This window comes from Pimephales promelas, chromosome 17, assembly GCF_988280905.1.
Source record: "Pimephales promelas chromosome 17, fPimPro1.hap1.1, whole genome shotgun sequence".
In the NCBI taxonomy this organism is placed as follows: Eukaryota; Metazoa; Chordata; class Actinopteri; order Cypriniformes; family Leuciscidae; genus Pimephales; species Pimephales promelas.
The window spans coordinates 25,665,786-25,681,854 of NC_142785.1; the positions used below are offsets into that span (position 1 = coordinate 25,665,786).

At 39.4% G+C, this 16,069-nt stretch overlaps 1 protein-coding gene across 25 annotated transcripts in view; it reads left to right on the plus strand.

Moving 5' to 3' along the window:
• rbfox3a (RNA binding fox-1 homolog 3a) overlaps window positions 1-16,069 on the plus strand; it is a 494,366-nt gene that overhangs the window by 435,539 nt on the left and 42,758 nt on the right. For 19 of the 25 annotated variants that reach the window (XM_089122270.1, XM_089122267.1, XM_089122269.1 and 16 more), the window contains 3 exons: window positions 1,930-2,178; window positions 3,028-3,078; window positions 12,893-13,039. In XM_089122270.1, the coding sequence (XP_088978396.1) occupies window positions 1,930-2,178; window positions 3,028-3,078; window positions 12,893-13,039 (447 nt within the window). The remainder of the gene's footprint in view (window positions 1-1,929; window positions 2,179-3,027; window positions 3,079-12,892; window positions 13,040-16,069) is intronic. The other 6 variants (XM_089122277.1, XM_089122278.1, XM_089122276.1 and 3 more) reach the window with 1 other exon arrangement.

Below are 16,069 nucleotides of genomic sequence, written 5' to 3' on the forward strand. Positions count from 1 at the left end.
TTTATTTTAACAGCCTATTATTTTAACTTCTAAAAATGTTACTATCTCTTCTTTTTTTTCTTTTTTTTTTTACAGTCAGACATACAAACAAAGATTGCCATTGTCACTATCTGAAATACAAGATAGCATAATAAGATAACCCTGTATATATATTGTATGTTATGTGCGATGTGTAAGGTGCATTAAAAGAGGGAGTACAGTGTTGGGACAGAAGTGCTGTCCCATGGAAACCACTTCTTACTATCTCTTCTTAATGTTCCATCCAAAGTAAATACATCAGGAAATATAGGAAATACATCAACACAGGGCAAAAAAACTGTAACTTTTTCTCCATTGGCTCTTTAAGCTACACACCAAGAACCGTCACAAAGTCAGTCTCCTCCAGCACAAATGATGACACCTGTCAGAGAAAGAGAGAAAAATGACGTGCCGGCACATCCTAATGTTCGCTGATAAGATTAGAAAACATCGTGTTCTTCGGTGACTCAAAACGAATGGGAAAGCAACAGAGTAAAGAATCTCATTTGCATCCTCTTCAATGGAGAGAAATGGATGTGAAGAAAGAAAAAGCACATTCATTTACATGCTGATACACAGAGCGAAAGAAAGACACCTCTTCACACAGAGACCTAAATGAGGGGGTAGAGACTCATTTAATTCCAGCGCCGAGACAGAGAGCTGGAGAAAGCGCTTAAGTGAGACTGAATGAGGGAAACAGAGGGAGGTGAATATGAGGGAAAATACCAGAAAAGGGGAAACAGCAGCTTGTATTAGAAACCTGTAATTTAAATCAAAGGTTATAATCAAAAATTTATCAGTTAATTGATCTCACACATGCTGCTTGCCAAGAGAGCAATTTAGAACCCTGTCGCTCGGGCTGCAGATCTATCGAGCGCTGCTCTATAAAGTAAGTTTGTTGTCTTGTAGTGATCAAGCAGTCCTCTAATGTTCTCTGAGAGCTGATATGATAGGGCCCAGACAGAGCCATTCAGCAGACGGGACCCCACGCGAAAAATCGTGCCTCAGTTTCCAACCAAATATTAAATTCTGTTTCTCATGCTGTTGCAAATGTGTATGCTGTTAGTGTATTTAGTTTTATTACAGTGACGGTTCATCACCACATCTGTCAAGCTCCAAAAAACACCATAACTTAGCTTTTGTTTGTGTGACGAACAGAGAAATGTTGTTATTCACTGATAAACAAACATGCTCTTCAGTGAGGATTATTGAGTGAGCTGAACTTGAGAACAGAGTCGGTCCAAACTATTGAAAAGAACTAGTCATTCACACAAATCTGATTATGAAGTCCAACTCACTGATCCAGTCGGTCTGAGGGGTTTTAGAGGTAAGACTTATCAGCAAATAACAACTTTTTTTGTTAATAAAATCCTCACATCAATTGAATGGTTTTAGATAACTTTAAACACAGCGCACAGTTACTTTTATTGTACTCTTTTGTCAGGTAATTTTTGACAGATATAGCCACTATAAGCTGTTGCTGTAAAATAGCTGTGTTACATTTAACAGATTTGGAACAACAAGTAAATGATATATTTCGAAAAAAATAATTATTTTAAAGGCAAATATTACTGTGTCTCACTAATAATGGTGAAAATTTGTCTCGGCAGCAGGAACAAGGATTCGTATCAGTTCTTGGATTGTAAGTGGCACTCATATCTAAGGCTTATCGTGGTGTATGATTCAGGTTGTCAGGTGCAGTAGTAGTCCTAGAAGTTGTTCTGCCATTATCGTGGAATTAGGTCTCATTCTCTCCTATCACGTTATCATCACAACCCAGACATACAGGGCGATGATCGCTTTTGTCACGTCTCATTGCAGGCATTGTTCCTTCAACAGCCAGAGAAACTGGATTAGTATGAGATGCGTAAGAGTAAAACTGATAGAATCTCTGTTTTTCTTTCTTTCCAGGGTAACCAGGAGGCCCCAGCTCCCCCAGAAGCCATGGCTCAGCCGTACGCCCCAGCGCAGTATCCTCCCCCTCCACCTCAGAACGGGTTGCCTGGCGAATACACCCACCCTGGGCAGGACTACACGGGGCCCAGTCCGGTCCCTGAGCACGCTGCAGCCCTCACTATCTACACACCCACACAGACACACAGCGAACCACCTGGCACTGACAGCAGCACGCCTTCCCTTACAGGGACTAGCAGCATACCAGTGAGTACTATTAGAAGCATATTTATTAGCAGCATCACTTTTTTTTTTTTCAATTTTATTTTCTTTTATTTCTAAATTCTAGTAAACATGTCCTTTTACAAGTAAATAAAATGTTCTAGTTGGCTGCAGTGTTATTTCAGTATTATTTATATACTGTTTTTTTAATAATGTTTTAAAGTAGATTTATTTCTATATTTTGTTTTATAATTATTTGTAAATTAAGGATAAATTTTAGTATTTTTGTGAAGTGCTATTTTTATTATTATTATTACTCTACTGTTTAGATTTAATGCAATTTTATTTCAGATTTGGTTCAGTTTTAGTTTTTATTTATTTCCAATTTAGCCATTTTAGTGCTTCAACTTATCATCGCAACTTATTTCAGTTGCTTGCCAAGGCAGCTTTTCTAATTTTCAAGGCCCTCCCCATCTAATATTTTTATTTTATTTCATTTCAGCTTTATTTCAATTAACACAAATGTCAATGTCAACTTTATATTTATATAGCACCATTAAAAACATTGATTGTTGACCAAAGTGCAGTACGATGTCCAGTAACCACAAAATTTAAACCACATACCACATAACCGATTACAATCACAAACAAGACCAGAAACTATACGAATAAGGTATAAATCCAGGGAAAATTTGTGTGTTTTGAGTTTTACTTTAAAATCTTTTAGTGTAGGAAGAACATTTACAGGTAGCAGTCTCTGGTTGGATAAAACTTAGAGACCCTAATGGATTGCGAACAGATACTAGGTCAGAAATGTATGCAGGTGCAACTCTGTTCAAGGATTTAAAGTCCAGTAACAACAATCAAGTAATGTGCTCTCATTTCCACCTGTAGGACCCTGGCAGCTGCATTCTGTACCATTTGCAGATGGGCCAGAGATCCTTGGTAAATATCCATATAAATTGAATTACAATAATCAAGTCCTGTTGAAATAAAAGCATGAATCACCTTTTCAAAGTCCTTAGCAAGAAATTATTTTACTTTAGCTTGGACTCGAAGGTTTGTCACATTTAAGAGCATCAAAGAACAGACCCAAATTCTTCACTAATGGTTTATCAAATTAAGACGAATGAACAAAGTTTAAACAAGGTGAGCTAACAGCTTCTGAGGATTCAAAAACTATATTCTCAGTTTTGCCTTCATTGAGGTGAAGAAAATGTAAGGACATCCAGGCCCTCACACCAGCGAGACAAGCCAACAGTGTATCCAAACCCCTCTCATTAGATCCCAGGGGCAGATAGATTTGGGTATCGTCAGCATACATTGAAAAGAGATACCATGTTTTTAAAACAAAGAAGGCATATACTAGGAAAATCAAATTGGAACCAAAATAGAGCCTTGAGGGACACCACAAGTAAGAGGAGCTGTTTATGGACATGTTTTTTTTTTTACAGTTAGTTAACAAGATTTAGTTAACAATCCTAACCCTGGTTTGGCCGAACCATTTTTTTTATTAGGAGCTGCAACTTAATAGTTGATTTAGTAAAATTGTAAGAACAACAGTCTAATGTTTGTTGGTGTAAGTGATCAGATCAAGATATACAAAATGTCTACTGAAGGAAACTGTTGCAACTTGCAAATCTTCTAATGACATTTACCTCAATGGGAAATGTACCATTAGATGATTATCTGCAATTTTTCTTCTCCCCATCCATCATATAAGGAACAAAATCGCAATGTAATCAAATACTATCTTTCATAAGATGTTGATTGAAAACCTGTGTTATTATATAAATACTCTACTACAAGACTAACATGCCATTATTTCTCCATTCTGATAAAGAGAAATTGGGGCTAGGAAATAGAAGAGTTCGAAATGAAAAGAACTATGAAGATAAAAGGACAGGACAAAATAAGAGCCATTCAGAGAAAAAAAACATCCTTCTCCATTTAAAGAGTTCTGCTTTCTCTCTCCATGTTATTAAGCTTTAAGCCATGGCTATCACATGGCTCCATATCTTAAACCCCATGGAGCCATTTACCATGGCTAACAATATCACAAAGTCTCAACGGACCACTTAACTAGTGCTCTATCTGAACATATGACAAGCACATGATGAAATAAAAGAAACTCTGAGAGGAGAGACTGTCCTTAGACCCGGTCCCGTGGGTTAGTTGTGTTTTTTTTTTTTTCTGTTTGCTCTACCCTTTCTTGGTTCCTATAGGCCTTTTGATTAACACTTACACTTGGAGGAAATGCAGGATAAGAGGACAGATGATTCCCAGAGAGTCTTTTTAATTTTTTTAGCGCTCAGATTTTATTAGATTTTATATAAAGGGCTGGTTTCAGGGTGTGAGGATCATGCTTTACAAGACCCCTATACTGTGGTCCTTGTAAAATACTTGAGCATCAGATATGTTGAAAATTTTGGTGCCCAATGTGCCCTAACTTTGTCTAGGAAAGCAAATAAATACAATATCTAAGTTATCGTTGTCATTTTTGCTAAACGTATTTTTTACATTAGAAATATATTGAATTTTTTTCAAAGATAGACCCCAAATTTGTTCACTTCATAGGTAACTAGAAAGTAAAATTAACACAGCCAGAGAAAGGGCATTAGAGAAGGGTGGGAAAGAAAAATTAAAGAGCATAAAACTTTTCTTCAATGCAAAAAGAAGTACAAGGTCTTCCTGGCCTTGGGCGGGGGCAGGGGGGGAATGTAATCTTTTTCTCTTTCTGATTGGGATTTGTGTAAATCTCTGAGGTGGTGTAGTTTAAAGGAAGGAGATATAATCCCACGCTCAGCAGATCGCAGAGAAGCGATGCTGACAGGCCCAGTAAAGGCACCTGAGCTCTGGCTGCATGGGCTAATCTACAGCTCGATTGGAGGATGTACTTAAACTGTCATTCTGGCCAAACCCACCAGGGAAATTCTTCCTTTCTCCCTATTTTCTCTCTCCCTGTGGAGAATCATTAGCAAAGAAGGAACACTACACCTCAGAGAGTGGACGGTAATCGCATCAGATCACATATCAGATCACAACAGCACAGACTCTAGATGCTCGGTAACTCGGCGATAAAAGACTACTTACCTCTCTTTAGGGTACGTGCTAACAGTTTTCCACTACGACTGTCATATTGCCTTGGGTGGGATTGTCTAAACCGTGATTTGCAACTTGCTTAAACACAGCCGTACTGCTCAAAGGAGCGTAATGTTATGTTATTAAGGGAATGCCATTATTTCCCGCACTTATTCTTGGCGGCCTTCCCTGAGTAGTTTTTACTGTGCCATTGATGATAGTGCTGCAGGTCTATGCGCTCTTTAAGCCTCCACATTTGTTGCCGGCTAAACTTGTTGCGAGTCAGATTATACCTCGTCTAATTAATTAGTGCTTTGCGCAAGACTGAAAGGCTATCTAGGTGACAGGTGACGGTTTGTATTCGCATCTCAGTGGGAGGCAGGGATGATGAGATCGGAGGGGAGGGTAGCAGAAGTGTGGAAGAACAAAAAAAATATAAAGCGGCTCAAGCTAATCCCTTTAAGTGAAGCGCTGGTTTGGCCCTAATCGGATGTAATCTACCTGCTTGGCAGCTTTCCAATCAGATAGTTTCAATTATGTGGTTGTAGGGGCATTCTGAAGGGGGAAGTGCTGAGCTGAGCACTTTGAAAGTGATTTGCAGATAACACCGAATGAGTGCGGCAATAGAAACAATTTAGCAGGACTCATTCCCCACCCAACTGCACATACCAACACAAGCACACACGAATGTGTCCAAACACAAGCCTTCTCTGACGTTGTGGTGAAGAAGGGGGCTTGGATGTTAGGTCCAATATGGTGGTGTATGATAATGTTCAGGCAATTATTTTTTGGTGCTGCTTGGCTGCTCCATTCCTTGTGGAACGTGAAGTGCAGAGAAGTTGCTCCTCCACAACAGGAATGGAAACAAGAAGAGCGTCGGCTGCATTGAATGATTGCCTGAAGTCTAGCAAAAAAACTCAAATGAGGAGATTGATGATCTCCTTTTGAGGGTTCTATATTATGGGTTTAAGAAAATCACATTATAAATAAAATGTATTTTTATATTATTATAATTCCAACTATATATTTTTGTGTATAAATTATTAGGTGTGGCATTCATTGGCTTTTGTACTGTCATTTTACTAATGCAAAAAATGTTAGATATTAAAATGTTATTTTAATTACTTAAATATTTTTATAAATACAAAATGTGAATAGAATTAAAATAATAGCAATTCATTGAATAATTTCTTACAGCCCTTTAGAAAGCAGAATGAGAATCTAAATTTGATTACTTTACTTTAAAGGGATACTCCACTTTTCTTTTTTCTTTTTTTTCTTTTCTTTTTTTTGGAAATAGGCTCATTTTACCAACTCCCCCAGACTTAAATAGTTGAGTCCATTCATCCAATTTTCTGATGTTTCGAAGAATATCAGAAACCAGACAGTTTCTTGTCCCATTGACTTCCGTAGTGGGAAAAAATATATACTATGGAAGTCAATGAGAGCAGAAACTGTCTGGTTACTGATATTCTTCTAAATATCCGAAAATCGGCTGAATGGATTCGAAAACGTTAAGGTGAGGTTTAAAATGAGCCTATTTACCAAAATAAAGTGGAGTATCCCTTTAAACATCTTAAATCTAAATCAAACATTAACTTTAAAGCCCTAAAAATACACCTTCTAATTTTTCTGTAGCATCACCTTGCGGCCGACCGCTTTGAAAACCTTTTTTTTAGTTCACACATTTTGCATTTGTCTTCAGGTTGCATGTGGGAACAATCAATTGACGCGTGTTTATCCTGGACAGAGTATGTCGGAGCGCTAAATTGTCCACATTTGTCATTCAGTAAATCATTTGGCCCACTTAATCCCAGACCCTGGCAAACGGAACGTTGTGGAACATTCCTGACTTCAGTTGTAGTAATTGGCTGTCATAAACCTTTAGAGGGGCTAATATACCTACTTGGGGTTAATTTGGGGAGCTTTTCTTAGCTGACCGTAAAATCCTCCCATATGGATTTACTATTAGCTTTTTTTGGCAGGATCCACCTTCTGAGACCCGAATGCGGGTTGCTTAACTCCCTTCACAATGTCTTCCTGGTAAATGGAGTGCTGGAGAGAGGGTTATAGTCTATCTGTATGTACAAGAAAGACATCACATCCTCCACTTAAACATCTCACGACGTCCTCTAGAGAGCGACCTGTGGCAGCCTGGTGAGTTTGCCTCCGCCTCGGACGCCGAACACTTTTAATTACTTTTCACCTCGTCTGCGCAACTTGGGAGAGCAAAGCCCTCTGAAACCTTGTCTCTGAAAGAGACAGATGCAGCCCATGCTAGCTGCAATATAATTAACATGCAATTAACACAAATTAAAAGGCAAATTGGGCTGACGAACCCCCTGTAGATGGCTGCTTAGCAGTGACGATGAGATAATTAGATCCGAACCTGGAGTGCAGCGTCTCGAACGCGTACCCCTCGTCTCCCTCTCCTGGCCTGGTGTCAAGTCCTCCAGAGAAGAGCACTCCAAGCTGCCATGCTCAAGAGCAGGAGAAGTGCTCCGAATAAAGCCAGAGAGATTATATCATTACAGTGGAGAGTGAGCAAGCGAGCCGGACTGTGTGTTTTACAAAGCACTTGTTGTGGCGAAACAATTGTCCTCTTCTTAAGCAAAGCGTGCGAGATGAATGCGAAGTAGCCCTGCGATTTCTCCTCATTTTTATCACTGTCGGTTACTTGCTACATGATGACTTGCATCTGAGAAGGCCTTGTCAATACTTGTTCCCATAAAGTAAGCAAATCAAAGCCCTCATCCTTCTCTCCAGCACTTGGTCGGGCAGAGCGAGGAATCGGAGGCTCTCAGAGGCCACGCTCCGCCGGTCGGTAATGGGCGAGTCCGCGCCTTCGCACCGCTCACCTGTTAGACATAATAGATAGCTCGGCTCTCTCCAGAGCGACTGCAGACAGAGCATGTGAATGACCGATGGCACCGGCGTGATGGATGAGGATGAGGGAGCGGGAAGAGGTGCAGCCCAGGGAGCGGGGGCACCAGGGGGTAATTGCACCTCCGCTTGCCCATCCATCTGCTCGGCTTTCCATCTACCGCCATCAGGCAGGGGCTACGAGCCTCCGCTGCTCGCCGACCTCAGGCTGCATACACAAGGGGCAGGACGACAGGCTGTGTGGATCCAGAGCCGACCCGTGTGCTTTATCTTAACAGGGCTTGACTGTCTAAATAGCTGCGATGATTGATAGTGCCAATGTGCTGGTAAACACGGTGTCCTCTCACGGAGACCCTGGAGAGCCCATTGGGAGAGTCTGTGCATTAGAGAAGATGAGGAAGTTGTCACATGGAAAAAGCTGAAGTTGGTGACCCTCGACATTTAATGGTTCAGAGGTTTTGCTGTTGTTATGCTGTATAACCTGTAGCAAGAGTTCAAGCTTACCTTCATCATTCCCAAATAAGACTGATTGACCATGTGAATGGTCACACTATTATGACCGTGCAACACTCGGTAAACACGCGTTTGTGCAGCTCAGAGTTGCTCACTCGCACTGTATGACTTGGCAGACAACTATTCCAGTCCCGTTCCATCATTCCCAAATATTACTGACTGACCATGTGACTTCAGTGTTAAAAAAAAAAAAAAATTCAAGATTTGTTATCACAACATTTTTTCTTTTGTCAAATAAACTTAAATAATTTATATAGACTTTATTTAGACTTTATTTAAACTTATTATTTTGAGTTTCTGATGATTAAATTAATCTCCTTCAATGTCTCAACTCACTTTTTCCAGTCCGATCAACTTCAAAAATTCAAAAATTTTAAGGCAACCAGGTTTCTTACTTTAAGTTAAACCAACAATATTTTTTTACAGTGTAGATTAGAAGGGTGTATGTTTGGCAATATTTGAGCACATCATTCACAAGTTGACTGGCTAATGGAACTACATTTAAATACAAAATAAATGTACATTAATAATGGAGAAAAGTTCAGTCTGGCCAATTTAAAGTGACTCTTCAACAAAAAATGAATATTCTGTCATCATTTACTCGCCCTTATGCCTTCTTTTTCAAAGGACAAAAGACCTATATTTTGATTGTTTTTGTCCCATACAATGAAAATCAATGGTCTAAAACAACAGTGGACATTGTATGGCGTTGTATGGACTGAGACCTTTTTCAAAACAACATTTTCATGCAGAAGAATATCAAACAGGTTTGGAACTTGGACTTAAGGGTGATTAAATGATGACAATTTTAATTTTTGGGTGAAATATATCAGCTCCTGTGTCTTTATTTTAGTTTAGTTTTAGGCAATAGTTTGTGTTGGACCACCATAATCCAGCCTTTCTGTGTGGCTCTGTGATTGTGCATATGATACATTAATTTGTTTGGAGCGTCCTCCTGTATCAGGAACAATTTTACTCTTGTCTTTGTGTTTGTTTTCCTTTAAAAAATGCCTTTGGTAGAGCTAGTCATCTTGTAGCCACTGTATCTTTTTTTTTAAGTAGGGTTGCTTGAACAAATATTAGATAAGCATATAATATATATAGATGTTTGTCTACTTGTTAAAAAAAAAATCTGTTAATGGCGAAAAAGATAAATCTGCAAGACCCTTAGAATTGAAAAGTTGCTTCTGTCATGTTACTAGTGTAATTTCCCCTGTAAATATGTGCTCTGCAATAATGATATTCTTCAGCGAGTTAAACTTTAAAATCTCATTTCAGCTGATATTTTATCATGCCATTTTTCACCTTCTCTCGGTAATGAGTGGAAAAATGAACACCTTGCAGGTCCAAATCTTTTGCATTTGAGTTAGTATTATGTTCTTAGCTGTGTCTACATAATTGCATTTACTTCGCCTTTTTCCTCTATTTTTCTCTGTCAGGGTGCGAGTGAAAATGGATGGAGTGATAGATATCTCATTATATCTTCATTACCTAATACATGATATATTGCTGTCTTCTATGATTCATATCTCTTGTGTTTTGTGCTTAATGAGGGGGAATTTGTCCTGCCCACTTATTATAATTAACTCTGCATACATGAAATACTAGAAAAACATGCTTAGAAATGTATAGTTAAACCAGAATACTACCAAACATGATTGCCAAAACAATTCAATAAGATCATCTGACATCAAGCGTGAGGAAGTTTTTATTCATCAGTTTTTATCTCTTATCTGAATTCAGAATTCATTTGAGCTCATTTTATGTGGCAATATCCACGTTTGAAAAATGTAGGTCTATTTTCTGGCCATGTCACCATATCTAGCATGTCATATTTCATTGACTTTTTAAAGGAATACTCCACTTTTTTGGGAAATAGGCTCAGTTTACAACTCCCCCAGAGTTAAACAGTTGAGTTTTACCATTTTCGAACCCATTCAGCCGATTTTCTGATATTTAGAAGAATATCAGTAACCAGACAGTTTCTGGTCTCATTGACTTCCATAGTAAGAAAATCGGCTGAGTGGATTCGAAAATGGTAAACTCGACTGTTTAACTCTGGGGGAGTTGTAAAATGAGCCTATTTCCAAAAAAAAAAAAAGTGGAGTATCCCTTTAAAAGTATTTAATGTAAGTCTGCTACTATTGTTTGTACTAAGGGTTAGGGGTTTTATTATTAAGATATTCCTCACTGCTTGTGGACATGATGCCTCAAATCATGCAGCTTTACTTTTCTAAGTGACTTATCCCATATCCCATAGACTCAGCCTGTAGGACCCCAATCTGTTTCTAACAGGCTACGTTCACACTGTCAGTTTTTTGGTATTGACAACTGCATTTATTTACAGTTGTGAGTCCTGAAATGTCCTATTGACTCAGCAACTTACAGTAGCATCTCGAATACTGTTTGTTGAATGTGCAACAGGAGTCAAGCTCATATTCTCTTACCAGTAACTTTCCCTCACTTTGGACCCGACAAGAGTCCAATTGAGCCGCAAGTTCATCTGTCAAACCTCCATTAACCGACTGAGGCTTTCATATCTCGATGGGGAGCGGATCATTTGGTGTGAGTGGCGTGTAGAACTCAAAACTGGCGGGAACAGTTCTGGTAAAGATGACACATTACGTGTAAGCAAACACAAATCCTTCCCAAAGTGAAGAGTGTCTCTCTCAGACACCTAGTCCCAGTTCAGTTCCCTTCACACGGGGTTTTCCGAGAATGCAGTTGCGAGTCATGAAAATTTACTGGTGTGAGTTCTGTTATAGACAATATGCATTTGTCACTTCTATAAAGTGAACTGTGTGTTAAAGAAACAACTGGCAACCGCATTCTGTTGTGTGAACGTGGCCATAGAGACTTTGGGGTGCACTGTTTTAGGCCAGGAAGTAACCACCTAGCAACCACATAGCAACAACCTTTCTTTTGTTCTTTCTTTGTTTTTCTTCCTGTCTCGCTACAGCGCGAGTCTGCTTTAGTATACAGCTGTCTATGGGCCCAGCCAAATGTAGCTGCCTTCAGCACTTCTCTCTCATTGATCCTGCTAAGCCGAGGGAAGTTTAGCTGACATCATCTCTTCATCTGTGCTCCCATGTTCTTCTAATTCATTATGTACATGAAGGGCTGCTGCGCTCACCATGCTTTTTCCTTCATTGAACATGTCTGAACAGAACGGCTGAAAAACAAGACAAACTTTTAAACGTCTGTCAGCCATTGCATCACATCTGGATTAATTATTAATTCAGTTATGCACTAACCTGATCCTCCCTCAAGAGCATTTTGTTAGATATTGATTTATTATTTCTTTCTATATTGTTTCATAATATTTGGTATGATTGAATTTACAGTGTAGAAATTCTCTCATAAGTTTGGATTAACTAGACTGATATTTTCACGGGTATTGTGTTTGTATTTGAAATATTTTAACACATTTCGGCTGTTCTTCGAGCTATGGTTAATCCACGCCACAAATTGTCTTCTAAAATCTGCATTGAAAATGCAAAAACAAAATAGTATTTGATTGTTATAAATTATAAATAGAATTGAATATGTAATGTTGTTATTAAATTAATAATGCATATTACATAGTGTCCTGATTATTTAGTTTGATATTGTCAAAGAATAAGGAAAAGCATTTTTTTTCTCATCTTGGACTTTTACAGTAATGTCTGACAGTTGATATTGGTTGATGTCCAGCAGAAACACCACTGCATGAAGCATATTCAGGTTTATTTTTGCACACCATGCATGGCAGGGCATCTGATCTGTGGCTGGTCAGATGAGGTCTCATGAAGCTCAGAAGACAGCGAGATAAATAGTGAGAATGGGATGAAGGCTGGATCATCAGGGCTTGTGAGGTGAAAGATAAATGTGTGTCACGGACAGCAGTCCATCCTTGAGCGCAGCTGTGTCACTACCATTTCCTCCACATGATGGACAGATGAGCACACCATCTTTACGCTTACTTTCTCTCTTCCTCTCCCGTTCTCCCTCAGGTCTTTATAGGCGGCTGCTCAGTAAATGCATTCTCTGGTCTCCCCATGTCTGAGTTTTTTTTCTCTTTAAATCTGTATCCACACTTCCTGACAGCTTCCTTAATCTTCACCGCCACATACAAATGTTGGCAGAGCAGAGGGAATTTGTAATATGCCACCAGCATGCCCTGATCTCCCCCTGCTCACCCAGTGGCTCACCTTCCGTAACCGTTGCCCGCCGCACTTTTTTTTCCAGGCCGTGACAGCATTTGAGGTAAGAACTAACAGAGCTGTGCTTGTGTGTCTTTCAGCAAGTGGACGACGTGGCACAGACAGACGGCTCCCAGCAGCTTCAGCTCCAGCCCTCAGACTCTTCGGAGAAGCAGCAGCCCAAACGGTTACACGTCTCCAACATTCCCTTCCGCTTCCGTGACCCAGACCTCCGGCAAATGTTCGGGGTGAGTCTCAGGCCTCAGCCAGATGGCAGCAGGTTGCGTCTCTCAGGAAGGCCTGATCATCAATCCTGTTTTAATTTGACAAGGACCTTGATCTTATATGCATCCGTGTAAAACCGGTTTAGATATTGTGGTTGTAGCCTGTCTTTTATTTCTCCACTAAAGTAACGCATTAGTATAACTAAACTAGGGCATTTTTAATTGGAGTTGCAGTCAGTGTAGTCCAATTCCCGAACGAATTAATCTTACGAGACCTTTTTTTTTCCCCTTTCTTTTTTACGAATGAAAGGCATGTGTAACCAGTGTCTGATTCCTGATTAAATTAATCGTATGAGCTTTTTTTTTTAAATGAATCAAAAACAGTGCAACCAGTGTAGTCCACTTCATTAAATGATTCTCAGGAATCAGTTCTTTTTAGTGAATCAAACACGTATAGCTTAGAACTAACTGTAATCATGTGTAATTAAAGATTCTTTACAGTGTAGTCCAATTCCCGAACGAATTAATCTTACGAGAATCTTTTTTTCCCCTTTCTTTTTTACGAATGAAAGGCATGTGTAACCAGTGTAGTCTGATTCCTGATTAAATTAATCGTATGAGCTTTTTTTTTAAATGAATCAAAAACAGTGCAACCAGTGTAGTTCACTTCATTAAATGAGTCTCAGGAATCAGTTCTTATTTGTGAATCAAACATGTATAGCTTAGAACTAACTGTAATTATGTGTAGTTAAAGATTCTTTACACATTATGTAAACCAGCAGCCATATCACCCTGTAGCCCAAGACTGGTTGCCCACTAAAGCTAAGCAGGGCTGAGCCTGGTTAGTACCTGGATGGGAGACCTTCTGAGAAAACCAGGTTGCTGCTGGAAGAGGTGTTAGTGAGGCCAGCAGGGGGTGCTCACCCTGTGGTCTGTGTGGGTCCTAACACCCTAGTAAAGTGATGGGGACACTATGCTGTCAAAAGAGCACCGTCCTTCGGATGAGACGTTAAACCGAGGTCCTGACTCTCTGTGGTCATAAAAAATCCCAGGATGTCTTTCGAAAGAGTAGGGGTGTAACCCCGGCATCCTGGCCAAATTTGCCCAGTGGCCTCTGTCCATCATGGCCTCCTAATCATCCCCATATACACCAATTGGCTTCATCACTGTCTCCTCTCCACCAGTAAGCTGGTGTGTGGTGAGCGTTCTGGCGCAATATGGCTGCCGTCGCATCATCCAGGTGGATGCTGCACATTGGTGGTGGTTGAGGAGATCCCCCCCCCTCTATGTGAAGTGCTTTGAGTTTCCAGAAAAAAAGCGCTATATAAATGTAACGAATTATTATTATTAATTATTCATTTTGCCAGTAGTATTTTATAAACCAAATAAATATTTTGTTTAATTCATTTACTGAATAGCTAAGACCAGTTATTGGATTGCATTTATGTAACCCCTCAAAAGTCTGTATAACATTTTGCAAAAATTCTTTTAAATGTAAAAGTTTAATAATTGACTTTTTCCAAGTATTTATTCTTTAATTCCGTTAAGGATCTAGAGACATTACATACACTCTAAAAAATGCTGGGTTGTTTGAACCCAAATTTGGGTAAAATATGGACAAACCCAAATGTTGGGTTAAAAATGCAATTAAAAAACTTACACTTGAAAGTGAAAGTTGAAGTTGGGTTCATTTTAAATTACATTTTTAACCCAACATTTGGGTTTGTCCATATTTTACCCAAATTTGGGTTCAAACAACCCAGTGTTGTTTAGAGTGTAATGTATCTGATCAATTTGATGAACTAATTGCCATTCCATGCAATTAATGTGATAAAAAAAATTAAAGACTAAACTTCTATAGTTAGTGTGTAGCCCCAAAAAAAAAATTTATTAAGTTTTTTCTTGTTTTTCAAATCTTTCTGTTCATCCCTCCAAGGCTAGAAGGAGCATGATAAAGTGCTAAATGATTTAACTGCATTACATTAGCTTTAGTTTCCGTATGTATTATGTGACAAGGGATCAGTAAAACTTTTTTTTTTTAAACAAGGGCATTCAATCAAAAAGTATTGTTATACTGAAAGCAGCTACAGGCTTGGTAATGGTTGGTCATTATTTAGCGTTTTATCCACAACTACTGCTCCTCAATCTGTGTTTAGATGTAAGCGCTCTCTGCTAGAATAAAACGCAAAACTAATGAATGACTTGGAGCTTTCTTTAACCAGCAGTCTCTATAAGACTCAAGGACTCGTACAGTTAAACTTCAGCATACCTTTGAATTAACAGCAGCCAGCAAGGGAGCGACGTTAAACACTGGCAGCTTGTTACTGGAGGCTACAGGCAGCGTACAGAGGAGAAAAAAACATTGTTGGTCCCAGCTTGTTAAAAACCAGAGTCGGTGTTTACAAAGGGCACTGTATAGCAAACAGTAACACTTAAACTGGTGGAGGACTCTGGGTACAGCCTGACTGCTGAGTCTTGAGAACATCTGTTCCTCACACTCTTTGTTGTCTCTAAGAGAGGCTGTCCTCTCTGCTTCTCTCCCATCCTGCCCAGTGTTGATGTGATGAACAGGGAGCCAAGCACTGGTCCCACCAGTGGAGACGCAATTAATAGCGCTCCTCACTGTGGTTAAAAACTAGAAGTTTATCCTCATTAGGTTTGTGTTGGCTGACAGCTCCGATGTGAAAACAGGCATATGTGTGACCAAGTGTGTGTATGTTTGTCTGAAGAGACTTCTGCAACTTGCTGTGAAGTCTCTCAGGGACCCAGGGGTGCAATTATCCCGTGCCATAGATAGACTAGTGGGAGAGGATGGGATGGACAAGCGCTATGCCCCTGTAAAGTCCCCAAAAAATGCGAGAAAAGGCAAGTCTGAGAACGGTGAGAAGTGACAGAAGCACAACAAGAGAAGATCATCATCTACTGATGGTTTAAAACTCTTTAAGTGCTTACTCTGAATTTACTGGCTACCCATAAATCTTTGGCTTCTGCAAAATGCTGTCCAGACTCCCATTTCCCCATACATAAACTTAAAATTCTTTAAAGAATCCTGAA